Genomic DNA, 13,648 nt, shown 5'->3' with positions numbered 1-13,648 from the left:
AAGCGGACATTGAATCCCGCATGGCGATATGCTGTCGGAACGAAAACGGCCCAGGGTCACGGCTGTTGGGACAGATCGACTCTTGTTACCCAGGATTGAATACCCCCTAATTCTGTATGGTGAACCTACAAGTGTCATACAGGGGTAAGTACTGTTACATTAAAAGGATCACTTTTGAGAGATGGAGTAAGCTTGTCGCTGTTACAGTAGCAGTGATACATATCATCATAGCATGTTGCTGCTGTCCATCTTTGTCCCATCCCTTAGAAATAAACAAGATACCACATGACATTAGAATCTGATACACTTTATAAAGGACTCCTACGTTACAGGATGGGTGTAGGTAGGTGATTAGGACACTGAAGGTGACAGGAGCAACATTCAACGTTTTATTATGTCTGGATCACATATGAATCACATGACAAATGAACAGCACAGCAGAACAGAGATCTGAATCATTAAGAGCGTCAATGTCAGATGTAGTTACGCACCCTGTGTACTAAGAAGAATGCAGACTAACGTACAGCAAACCCTAAAGTGCTAGTTTACATGGAGCATGGCCTCATATCATTGTGGGGAAACATTACTTCTGCGGACGCCAGACTTCCTGTCTGTAACTATTGACATGGACAGCACTGAGTCGTGTGAAGACTATAGTGAGAAATGGCATTGAGAGAACATTACATCAAGTTCCTGTCAGTGTATGGAGACAATAGGACATTTTCTTAATAGATAATAAGTAACTTTGCATACCGGAACAATCTGCATTCCTTGTAAAAAAAAGATTGAAACGGTCTGAATTTTATATGTTTGCTAGAAGTGAATATAAGTGGTCACATCTCACCATCGACAACAGGCTTGCCCAAACCATGGCCCTCCAGCTGTTGTGAAACTGCAAGTCCCATCATGCCTTGCCACAGTTTTGCTATTAGGGAATGCTAAAACTATGGCAAGGCATGCTGGGATGTGTAGTTTCACAACAGCTGGAGGGCCAGTTTGGACATGCCTGGTCTACAGTATCTCCTACACTCTTCAGCAGCCGTTTAAAAATCAGACCATTTAAAGCGGTTTTCTTGCAGAGGAAGCTGAACCTGAACCGCAGATGTTTCCGTGTGATGAGTTACATTTTATCACTGAGGAAAATAGGTCATTGTCTCCACTGATGAAAATGCAGCCACTCTGTTCAACAGGAGCCGGGGACATCATGTAGACACGTAGTAATTCCCAGCTTATTGATCAGCTGCATTCACAGGGATGCTGGTCCAGCCCACAAAATGTCTGCCGACACTGCGTGTGTCAGCAGTATATAAAGTGCAGAATTATCCGCACAGTACATGATAAAAAAAAAAAAAGAAATGAAAAATAACCAAAAGGTTCCTTGGCATTATAATGTAAGTAACATGTATGGTTACAGGCCGTGCCTAGTACCCAGCAATAAGATAAAGACTACAATCCATATATCACAAAGGAGCCATGTTCCTTGCACCCTGTGACCCCCACTCATCAATGTCTCTTTCTTGAGTGGAGCACACTGTCCTGAATGGATGGATGATTGTGGTTTGCAGTGTCTGGTATAAGAGAAGGCAGGTGCTGGGCACCGGACACTGGTGCAGTGACTACTGAAGAGCGGGAAGCAGCGACGGAGGCCACCTCTGGCTAGGCTGTGCACATTGCACTTTCCGACGGCGGGAGCAACTTGCAGGCTACTTTCTGGTGACCGGGTGAGCCGGAGCTGTGCCTCTGCAGCAGGTCTATGGCTCGGGCCCGTAGATCAGAAGACAGCTTTGAAGGGGGGAGATAAAGTAGCACTAAACAGCTCTCCAGCACGTCCGGAAAGGGCAACACCTAAAAGGGAAAAAAGCATGTACAGAAATAGTAACCGATAACCAATCATTATCTGGAATACAGAATCACGGGATACGGTCATTGGGTCACCAGCATGATGGTCGACACAATTAGGTCAACATGCATTTAGGTCGACATGGGTTTTTTTGCTGTTTTTTTAGCCAAAATGTGCCAACGGGTGGTATTTCATGCCCTACCATCCACTAGGGATTCCCAACCCTGGTCATCAAGTACCCCCAACAGTGCACGTTTCCAGGTCACCCAGCAGGTGCACTCATTATTCAGACACATTTGAAAAGATCCACAGGTGGAGCTAATTATGTCACTGAAAACGTGCACTGTTCGGGGTACTTGAGGACCAGGGTTGGGAACAACTGCACTAGGGCGTGGTGGGAGAATAAAATAGTGTGCTCGAAGCATGGCCAGCGTAGTAAGCCATGCGAGGGGACTCGGTGGTACGTTTCTTTGACCATGTTGACACGACATGTGCCGACAGACGGTATTTCATGCCCTACCATACACTAGGGCGAGGTGGGAGAATAAAATAGTGTACTGAGCGTAGCGAGGCACCGTGCCCGAAGCATGGAGAGTGCAGAGAGCCATGCGAGAGGACGCAGTGCTACGTTTAGTGTTTATGTTGACATTTCGGGGGGAAAAAAAAGCGGCCACCTTACCCATGTTGATCTAATGACCCCATTGACCTTACCCATGTCAACTTTCCTGCAGGTCGACCTTAATTCATGTCAACCATAATGCTGGTGACTGATTGATTCATACCCCAGAATCACATGGTATGTAGGCAGAACATTAACAAGCTGCCTAATATGAATGTATGTTTTCACACTGTCTGTTATGCTAACATTGCTTTACACTGTAACAAATAGACGCTTACCTTTAAATATTCAGGAAACTCCGCTAGTTTATGGTTTGCAGTGGAAAGCTTCTTCATCAGCTCAGTCAGGGAGATTGGACTTAGGCTGCAACTACAGAGAGGGGGCAGGGATATAATCACCATTTAGGACAAAGTAGCAATAGTTATTCTCTTAGAGCCTATACTTACGCCTGGTTCTTGCTGTCAGGCTGTTCCTCTGGGGATGGAGTTGGGTTTGGGCTGGAGTCTTGCTCTAGCTCCAGAGAGCTATCCTGGATTTGCCTGGCCCTTTGATGTTGCTGTATCATCTCCCGGAGCGCTTGCTGTACATCTGCAATCTCCCGCTGAGCATTCTGGAAGCCCACATGTAGCTCTGATAACAGCACCTGGAAGTCAGGCATCGTTCCCGAAGTGTTCTCCTCTGCTGGTCCACTAAGGTCTGTATCTCCACCGGCCGAGGTCTCCATCTTTAGCTCCAGCACAGGATGATTGTGTTGCTCGCTCCACCATACTTCATACAGGTTTAAATAGGCTATGAAGGCCTGCAGACTGTCACAGGCAGCAGAACTGTGCTTGTTGTCTGGGTTGAGGTTAGTTTTCAGCTCATTGCAGCCTGATAACAGAAGACAATAGAACATTATTCCCATCCACAAAAAAATACACATGATTTTTAGGTCTTATATGGTGAAGGGAGGAGGTGTTCCTAAATAACCTATACCACTTTTACACCAGAATACCGGGTAGGACCCGGGAAATCGAACACGGGAAATTGCCAGGGCATGCCCTGCCTCAGACCCCATTTACACTGCAATTCAATCCGGGTTATTCCCGGGTAAGGCCCTTTCACACTGAAAACGGATCAGCCCTGTCTTTCCTTGCTGGTGTCATTAAAAATGGACCTTTGGGCTGTTTGAGATGAGGTCACAAGAAAGGGAAAAGGGAGGGAGTGGGTTCTGCTCCCAGCATTGCAGCAAAGATGGCAGACGGAGTAGCTGTGTTGCAGTTTGTGCTATACTTTAAATCCACTTTATTTTTATTTTATATATATATAAAAAAAAAACAGAACAACACACATCTTGACAGACATTTGATAAGATGGAAGGTTTACAATATCATCTTAGCGCATGGGAATTTGTTATTTTTTATGTACAACAACGTGTTTTTACCTTTGGGCGAGTGCCCCCCACCCACTTCAGGCACAGTCTTTTACGTACTAAGGGGATATGCTAATTTCTGGGTATAGGTTTATTTTATATAGTTTATATGGACTTCCCTGCGTATTGCATGAATTTCTATTTAGTTATGCATCCTGTATGTTTTAGTCTATTTCAGATTAATAGCTTACTCCTATATACCTGATTTTGCTGTATCCATTCAATCCTAGAATATGTGCGTGGGGGGGATCCACCCAAAGATTTACATTTTATTTTTATATAGCATTTCCAAACATATATTCAATTTCATAGCATAGGTCCCCATATTGAACCCCTCTATATTCCATTCGTCATGATACATCCTGGAGACCCATGCCAAAGTGGGCGTATACCCCCTTCAGGATACGCTAACCTTATTCTTCCCATCTCTTAAAGTAAACCTTAACCACCATTTCCAGATAATTTAAAACCAACATAGACATCCTATCCTCCCACCTACCCATTTACCCCCCCACCCCTCCTAATCCGTTCCAGGCAGGCTGATTTATAACCAAGACTTCAACAGGGGGACCAGAGCTCAACACCGTCTGTAAGCTAAAAATTATAATTACCTTAAAATCATTCAGGCTCTCCAGTATTTCCATATCTTATAAAATGTAGGTTCGGAACCTCTAGCTAAATAGACAAACTTTTCATGCGCCATGATCTCATTTACCATAGACCTCCAAGCCTCCACCTCAGGACCTTCTCCGGCCAACCACTTTCTGGCTATACAAGCCTTAGCGGCTAAAAAAGCTATGATAATAAATTGTTTAAGAAATTTATCTATTAATACAGCATTAAATATAGATAATATGCAAGTTGATGGTATGCAGTACTCTCTAGGAACACCTCTATATACTAGTTCTTGAATAACGGCGCACCAAAAAGGCGTCACCTTAGGGCAAGACCACATTAAATGCCAGTATGTCCCTACGTTTGTCAGGCATTTAGGACAATTAGAGTCAGCTCTACCACCAATCCTACATAATACCTCTGATGTCATATATGTACGGTGAAAGATATATAGTTGAATTTGCTGCAGGCGCACTTGTGAGGTTGCTAACCTAATATTATTCCGGGCCTGACGCCACCCTTCCATGGAAATGGGACCTAAATCCTGCTCCCATTTGTTTTTCAGGGCTAATAGTTCATCTTTCTGAAATTCTTGGTTAAGCGCCCTGTGTAGAAAAGCAACCTGATGCATGTTGGGGCATCGATTTAACAATTTCTTGGTGTGGGATAGTTCTGGTATGTAGGTGATGCTATTAAATTGTACGCTGCAGGCGTGGCGCAACTGAATATAACTGAATAGAAATTTATTGGGAAGAGTAAACTCAAGTTTTAACGATTGAAAATTTTTAAGCTGTGAATTTTCAAAAATCTGTCCCAGCGTCTGAATGCCCTGCTCACGCCACATCCTCATCGCCTGGATTTTCTCCAACTCCGGTAGGATTCTGGCATTGTAAAGTGGAATATCAGGGTCTAAGCCCTTTGTTTCCAATAAACTTTCCATATGCCTCCATACATACACCAGCTGCTGCAGAATTGGTGGCCAGCTGCGTTTCAAATTCCCACTGAGGAAGTGCTGTATTGGGGAGTGACCCAAAGAGAGAATCCTAATCACTTCTATAAAATTGCTTTCTCCGGGATCTTCCTGGATCAGCAGTTTAATATGAGCCAACTGCCCTGTAAGGTAATACAGCCAAAAATTTGTTAACCCCAGGCCTGCCTCATCTTTCGATCGCATCAATGTTTTCAATTTTATTCTAGGTCTCCTATTGGACCAAATTAAAGAAGAGATAAGCCCCTCAATCTGTCGGAATATTCGGCGAGGCAGGTATATGGGTGAATGCTGTATAACATAAAGTATTCTTGGCTGTATCACCATTTTAACCAAATTGACCCTACCCGAGACGGTCAATGGTAACCGGGCCCATGCTACGATTTTTGACTTAATAAATTCTAACTGCGGGAGGATATTCAGATTTATGAACTTCTTATTATCTCGGGATATCCAAATACCCAAGTATTGGAACTCTGTGACCCATCTAATTGGGGATGGAGTGGCCGTGTTTGGCGGACACGGGCCTTCCATAGGGAGAATGAAAGATTTATCCCAGTTGATCTTGAGGCCCGAATATCCCCCAAACTTCTCTACCAGCCCCATCACCACCGGTACTGCCTCCACGTGATTATGTACAAACAACAGAAGGTCGTCCGCGTACAAGGCTATTCGATCCTCCTTTGTTCCAATATAAATGCCCCGAAGGGATGGGGTATCCCTAATGAGGCACGCCAGAGGCTCGATGGCCAATGCAAATAAATCTGGTGACAGCGGACATCCCTGACGTGTACCTCTTGTTATTTCGAAACCATCAGATACAAAGCTGTTGACCAAGACCCTCGCACTGGGTGACTGATATAACATCCTTATCCAGTTGATGAATACCGGTCCAATCCCTATCCACTTCATTACCTCCCATAGGTATGTCCACTCTATAGTATCAAAGGCTTTGGCCGCATCGAGAGAGATCACAGCCTCCTCCTGCAATCCCTCCCGATGAGCCTGTATATGCAAAAACAGCCTTCTTAGATTCATAGTAGTGGACCTTCCAGGCATAAAGCCTGCTTGGTCACTATGAATTACCTCAGGTAGAACCAGATTCAATCTGTTTGCGAGGACCTTAGCCAGCACCTTCACATCGTTGGTCAACAAGGATATAGGTCTGTAAGACTCCACTTCCCGGGGATTTTTATCTTTTTTTAAGATTACGGTTATAAGAGCCTCAGACATCGATGCCGGGAGCTTCCCTAGTTTATAACATTCATCAAAGAGAGTCCAAAAGGTAGAGGCAAAAAAACTACTATACTTCCTATATAACTCCTGGGGGATCCCATCTAACCCAGGGGCTTTACCTATAGGAATCGAACTTAAAGCTTCTTCAATTTCCTCTAAAGTGATAGGGGCATCAAGCCTTTCTCTAGCCTCATCAGACAGGGAGGGATGCTTAATTCCGGCCAAATAATTAACAATTTCTTCTGGGGTATACTTTTGTTTAGAACTGTATAATTGATGATAAAATTGCTTGAAGCATTCCACTATACCAGGGGTTTGATATTCCGAGTCCCCATCTCTTTGCTTAATTTCCGCAACTATATTAGCAGTTCTCCCTGTACGTATTATATTTGCCATGAAACTACCCGGTCTATCTCCTTCCAAATACCTCCTATGTCCTGCGTAAAGTTCCCGGAACTTCTCTTTTTGAGACAAACACTCTAACCAATTTTTTTGGGCCATCCTCCATCTTAACTTACACTCCTCAGTGGGATTTTGCAAATATGCTGCCTCTAAGGTACGACATTCAGCTTCCAATTTCTCTTCTTTCATTCTATAAGAGGCCTTAAGGCCAGCTATTTCTCTTATCAAACTGCCTCTTACATTAGCCTTAAAGGCATCCCAAATATTGTCTATTGTAGTGGAGCCTTCATTAAGGGACAAGAAATCAGACCACATACCTTCCAACTTTTCCCCGAATTGTGCTTGAGTCAGCCAAAAGGTATTCAGTTTCCAGAAAGAGTATCCCCTATCGGAGCCTGACTCAAGCGTAAATTTTAGAGGTGAATGGTCTGAAATTCCTCGAGTTAAATATTCAATATCTTGGATGTCAGGAATTAATTCCTCTGAAACCAGGGCCAGGTCAATTCTAGAAAAGGAGTTACCCGGACTAAAAAAATATGAGTACTGCTGTTTAGTTGGGTGCTTCACCCTCCAGGCGTCCAATAACCCCATTTCTTGAACCACCTCAGAGAAACCCGATTTACGGGTTGCCCCGTCCTTGCCGTCCATATGCTTCCTGTCCCTTTTGGGGTTTATGGTGTTATTGAAATCTCCCATCATTATGACAGGTATGTTGGGATAGGCTGACAGGAATTCAGCTGCTGCTTTCAGCACATCATACGCAAAGGGTGGAGGGATATATACAGAGATTATTGCTATTGTCTTAGGTCCCATTCGGCCCTTAATGAAAACAAATCTCCCCCACTGATCGCAGACTACTTTATCTGGAGTGAATGCTATCCCCCTACGAATAAGGACAGAGACCCCTCTAGAAGCAGACGTATGTGTTGAATGAGCAGTATACCCTATCCAGGGTTTCCTTAATGCCATTATTTTTCCCCCTGTCAGATGGGTCTCCTGTAGGCAAATGACATCCACTGCCTGTTTGTGGATATAATTCATTACAAGAGAACGCTTGATTTTATTGTTCAATCCCCTGACATTCCAAGTAAGAAATTTATAGCTTACAGAACTTTGTTTTACCTTAGTATTTTGCCCCATGAGGTCATTACATTATTCAGTTTAGTCAGCCTACCTGGTCCCTCCCTTAACACCCGCCTCACCCCCCCACCCTCCCTCCCTGCATGACCACCTCCCCCCTTGGCATGCCTCATTTTCCCTCCCTTACCCTCCCTAATAATACTCCAACAAGAGATACCCCTAGGGCAATTAAACATTAACCACTTAGCTGGGGGTGCTTCTCCCGCCCCTCCGTTAAACCCTCATAGACCCCCCACCCGACCGATCCCGTCCCCAATATATATACAGGAGGAGAAGAAGAAGAAAGAGAAGAAAAAAAAAAAAAAAAAAAAGGGGGGGGGAGGGAATAACGATTCAACATTACGGCAATATTCAAGTACTTATTATAAACAGCATATACCACAAGCAACTAGTATCTTACTATTACGCAGCAATAACCAATAACTCAAATTGATTGTTCTGGTAAGGACACTTACATTGAATCCTATCTCATAAGGAAAGGAAAAAAAAAAAAAAAGGGGGGAGGGGAAAAAAAAAAAAAAAAAGGGGAAGGGGAATTCTTAATACCCTGTTCAACCTAAAGAGTGTCATTCAGGTACTTTTTCACATATTTAAATACAATAGCCTGTTTCTCAACTTTATCAATATACTACAAGCGGCAATTGATTCTACCAAGATAGACATACAAATAAAAATATTTCTTAATAGCATATTATTATAACATATTCTACCTACACAGTGCCCTAAAAGTGCATATTCAAGTACTTAAGTTAATTGTGACCACATCCTCCATTTCGACTACGATAGGATAGAGGAGAACCCCATTAATCTCCTATTATTGTAGAAATCTCAGATCTTCAGTCACAAAGAAAAAAAGGGGAAATACTTAGTGGCCTTTCTACATAGTCAGTGTCATTCAAGTGCTCATTCAACCATGGGAGAAAGAAAAGGGGAGAAAAAAAAAAAAAAAAAAAAAAAGGGAGGGTGGAGTAAGGGAATTCTTAGTGTCCAATTCTACATGAATAGTATCCTTCACGTGCATATTCAAATATTTAAGTGCGAAAAACTTATTTCTCTAGTGCCTAACCCCTTTGACAATATATCGCACACAACAATTAATCCTATCAGGGTGGATAAATAACTAAAAGAAATTCTTAGAGACAATTTAACGTGCATAATATCCTATAAGTACTTATTAAAAAAGAAAGAAGAAAGAGAAGAAAAAAAAAAAAAAAAAAAGGGGGGGGGGGGAGGGAATAACGATTCAACATTACGGCAATATTCAAGTACTTATTATAAACAGCATATACCACAAGCAACTAGTATCTTACTATTACGCAGCAATAACCAATAACTCGAATTGATTGTTCTGGTAAGGACACTTACATTGAATCCTATCTCATAAGGAAAGGAAAAAAAAAAAAAGGGGGGAGGGGAAAAAAAAAAAAAAAAAGGGGAAGGGGAATTCTTAATACCCTGTTCAACATAAAGAGTGTCATTCAGGTACTTTTTCACATATTTAAATACAATAGCCTGTTTCTCAACTTTATCAATATACTACAAGCGGCAATTGATTCTACCAAGATAGACATACAAATAAAAATATTTCTTAATAGCATATTATTATAACATATTCTACCTACACAGTGCCCTAAAAGTGCATATTCAAGTACTTAAGTTAATTGTGACCACATCCTCCATTTCGACTACGATAGGATAGAGGAGAACCCCATTAATCTCCTATTATTGTAGAAATCTCAGATCTTCAGTCACAAAGAAAAAAAGGGGAAATACTTAGTGGCCTTTCTACATAGTCAGTGTCATTCAAGTGCTCATTCAACCATGGGAGAAAGAAAAGGGGAGAAAGAAAAAAAAAAAAAAAAAAAAAAAAAAAAGGGAGGGTGGAGTAAGGGAATTCTTAGTGTCCAATTCTACATGAATAGTATCCTTCACGTGCATATTCAAATATTTAAGTGTGGAAAACTTATTTCTCTAGTGCCTAACCCCTTTGACAATATATCGCACACAACAATTAATCCTATCAGGGTGGATAAATAACTAAAAAAAATTCTTAGAGACAATTTAACGTGCATAATATCCTATAAGTACTTATTATAAAAAAAAAAAAAAAAAAAAAAAAAATTAGGAGGGGGAAGGGGGATTTTATAACATAAACATTCGAGTCCACATAGGCAAAGTAGCGTTCTGTTAGATCAATTATCACCGAGTACAGCATTTCAGTTGTAGTAGTCTGGGGTAAACCCCTAAGTCTCCTTTTGTACTTGACTTATAGTAGGCATGTGGGGACAGTCGTCATCACTCACATAATGCCAAAAAAAAAAAAAAGAAATTTTTTTTTTTATAGCTTAGATGTCCAAGTAGATATAGTTAACATAGCACTCTATTAGAATTAAATCATTTGTCGACGTAAGCTTCATTTCATTTTTTATCACAGGCATCTCATCTCTTGAAATCTGATAGATATACACAGCAGTTATCAAAAAAAAAAAAAGGAAATTCTCCTTCTTCTATCCTCTTTCGCACTGTACTCCTTCAAAACTTTCTTCTGGAACTTATTCACGAGGGGACATCATACGGTGAGTCGGGAATTTCAAGTCAATCCAGGCTGCAGCTTTATTTGGTGAGAGGAAGAACTTCGCATTGCCTTCATGGATCACCTTTAATTTAGCAGGGAAAAGCATTGCATATTGAATCTGCAAATCTCTCAGACGTTTTTTTATCTGATAGAACTGGGCTCGCTCCTGCTGTACCCCACTGGCATAATCGGGAAAAACAGACACTTTTTTATTGTTCCACGTTAAGGGGCCTTTAAGCCTGATCAGTCTGAGGACGGTATCCCTATCCGCATAATGGAGCAATTTGAAGATAAATGTGCGGTCTTTTGCGCCAGGGGGTAATGCCTTCATTGGAACCCTGTGGGCTCTCTCAACCGCAAAATATTGCGAGAAGGATTCCCGGCCAAATGAATTTACTAACCAGTTTTCGACAAAAAGCTCTGGTGATTCTCCCTCAGCCTTTTCCGGTAGGCCTACAATTCTTAAATTATTTCGACGTAGGCGCCCTTCCATATCGGTGAGCTTTACATTGATCATTTTGATCTGCGTGGCCATATCGTCCACCCTCCCTACTAGAGGGGTGACTATATCCTCAATCGTCGAGGTGCGAGTTTCCAATTCCTTAGCCCGATCCTGCAGTTTATTAATTAGTTGATGAATTATCTCCAAATCACCCTGCACTTTCTCAATTTTCCCTGCCAGTCTGCCTTCACTAGCAGCTACTGCATCTAGCACCATTTGAATTGCTGGGGGTGGCTGGTCCTGTTGTTTTCCAGCCTGAGGGGGGGTAACTGGGGGAGAATCTTCTCCTCTATGGGGGGGAGTTGGAGTCTCTGGCTGGCGCGCATACTTAGCCAGCCGGTTGGCAGCAGTATTATTTTGTGTTTTCCCCATATTATCTGGCAATTATGCCACTCGGTCTGTTCCACACCGGTAGCCCTGAACCCCCAGATAACCAGTAATATATTTGGCCTCGTGGAGCCCCCAGTCCAAATAGCGACGTTTAACCACAGTCCAGTTAACAGTGCCTGCAGTAGATAGCCAATTCTATATGTTGTAGGGTGAGTATGAAAAACAATACAGTTCTGGAGATGAAGATGTTACTCACAGATCGCAGCGTCCCGCATAAGGGTCCAGACCAAGACTCTCCTCCTCAAAAGGCTGCTATCAGGGGACTCTTATGGGGCAATAAGCCCTCTATTCCAGATGAAAATTCCCAAGACCGATCTTCACGCTACAGGGCAAAAAGAAAAAAACCCCAGGATCCACTTCCACAGCAGGGAGAACCAAGGAACCACGGCAGGTGAGGCAAACACGGCAAACAGCAGCTCTCTCCCTGCCGCCGGAGCCGCGCCGCCACAATGACCCGGCAGTGATTGCAAACTTCCGGTAGCAAAACTTCTCCCCGCTAGTCCAGCAGCGCAGGCAGAGCATCCACACGGCAGCCAGACACGGCTGCGGCCACAGCACCTCGCCGTCTCACCGACAACACCGCGGGGTTTCACAGGTATTGGGTAGGGAACCGGGGATCCGTCGGTGGGGAAGCCTCCTTAGTCATACTTCATGTCCGAGGCGGGAGAGCACAGCGACCTGCTGTCTACACCCTGCTATCCGTGGCCACGCCCCGTCAGGTCCCTTGTGCTATACTTTACTGTACTGTACACACTGGACAGCCAGTGTGTGCTGCAGCAGATGAGGCTGTAAACACAGTGTGGAGTGTGCTTGCAGCACAGAGCGTGGTAACGCTGCTGCTGCGCTGCTACATGCGCCCTGTGCGGGTCTCCAGCAGATGACATCATCTGCCAGAGCCGCAGAAGCACCAATCAGCTCTTCGCGCCCCTCTACCCACCAAATAACCCGGATAATGACCATCTACACCACCCTGAGCCCCGGATAAGCCCCGTGTCCGACCCTGAACATTTGCCGGGTCAGATTCCCGGGGAACAGTACCCGTGTTATTTTTTTTCAGCCCATTTACACCATGCCCTGCCCCGGACTGGAGCGGCAATATCCCGGGTCCAACCTCTGGTGTAAAAGGGGTACTAGTAACATCTCTGGAATCATTTTCATATTCAGAAAGAAAATACAGTCATTAAATGAATACCCAAGAATTGGGAACTAGACTTTAAAATAATGAAGACACAAAGGCAATCACAGGAGAACAAGACACAGGAATTCCTGAAAGTTAGATTAGAATACAAACCATCACAGTAACAAACCAGGTGCTGTAATATTTGTGCCATTCCACTCTCCATATATGAAAATATTAGTAAGCCCGCTTGAAGCTAATGCTTCGAAAGCTAGTAGATGTAGTCTCACTTGCTGCCAACAGACGGCAGTGTAATTCCGCTCAAAGCAAATGGTTTGAAATCTAGCAGACGTAGTTTCACTTGTTGCCAATAGATGGCAGTTTTATTCTACATGGTCACGTCAGGGGACCCAATCGTTACTCTTGCACATTGTTAGTGCTCATTCCAGCACCCTGCATCTTTCAAAACCCGTTGCAGTTCTGCTTTCCTGCATGGGGTGTTGCTCTCCGCTCTGGTGCTTCCAGCACATTCTGGTCTGTATCACAGCACTGAGATGCCAACCAGAATGTGAAAAAAAAGCACCAAAGCAGAGAGAGCAACACCCCAGGCAGGAAAGAGGAACTGCACAGGTTTTGATAGGTGCGAGAATGAACACTACACCGTTCAACTAAATAAATTAAAAAAAACAACCGGTTATTGTACACCTGATTTGCGGGTGCCCGCTTCCTGAGATGGTACCCCAAATCATACAATATGGCAGTACTGGTATTAGAAATTACCTACAGCTACTGATCCCATTCAGGTTTCTGAAA

The 13,648-nt window shown here is 43.3% G+C and overlaps 1 protein-coding gene across 1 annotated transcript in view; it reads right to left on the bottom strand.

Annotated features, from left to right (window-relative positions):
- Positions 1–286: 286 nt before the first annotated feature.
- The window catches only part of GEMIN5 (gem nuclear organelle associated protein 5), a 69,764-nt gene continuing 56,402 nt past the window's right edge, over positions 287–13,648 (bottom strand). The window contains exons 27-29 of the mRNA XM_083181718.1: positions 2,906–3,329; positions 2,738–2,828; positions 287–1,845 (exon numbers count right to left, since the gene is read on the bottom strand). Coding sequence (XP_083037844.1) covers positions 1,657–1,845; positions 2,738–2,828; positions 2,906–3,329 — 704 coding nt within the window. The 3' untranslated portion in view covers positions 287–1,656. The remainder of the gene's footprint in view (positions 1,846–2,737; positions 2,829–2,905; positions 3,330–13,648) is intronic.

The sequence above is a fragment of the Crinia signifera genome, chromosome 4, assembly GCF_055691185.1.
Source record: "Crinia signifera chromosome 4, ASM5569118v1, whole genome shotgun sequence".
In the NCBI taxonomy this organism is placed as follows: domain Eukaryota; kingdom Metazoa; phylum Chordata; class Amphibia; order Anura; family Myobatrachidae; genus Crinia; species Crinia signifera.
The sequence above is the reverse complement of the archived record's forward strand: the minus strand, read 5'-3'. Positions and strand labels throughout refer to the sequence as shown.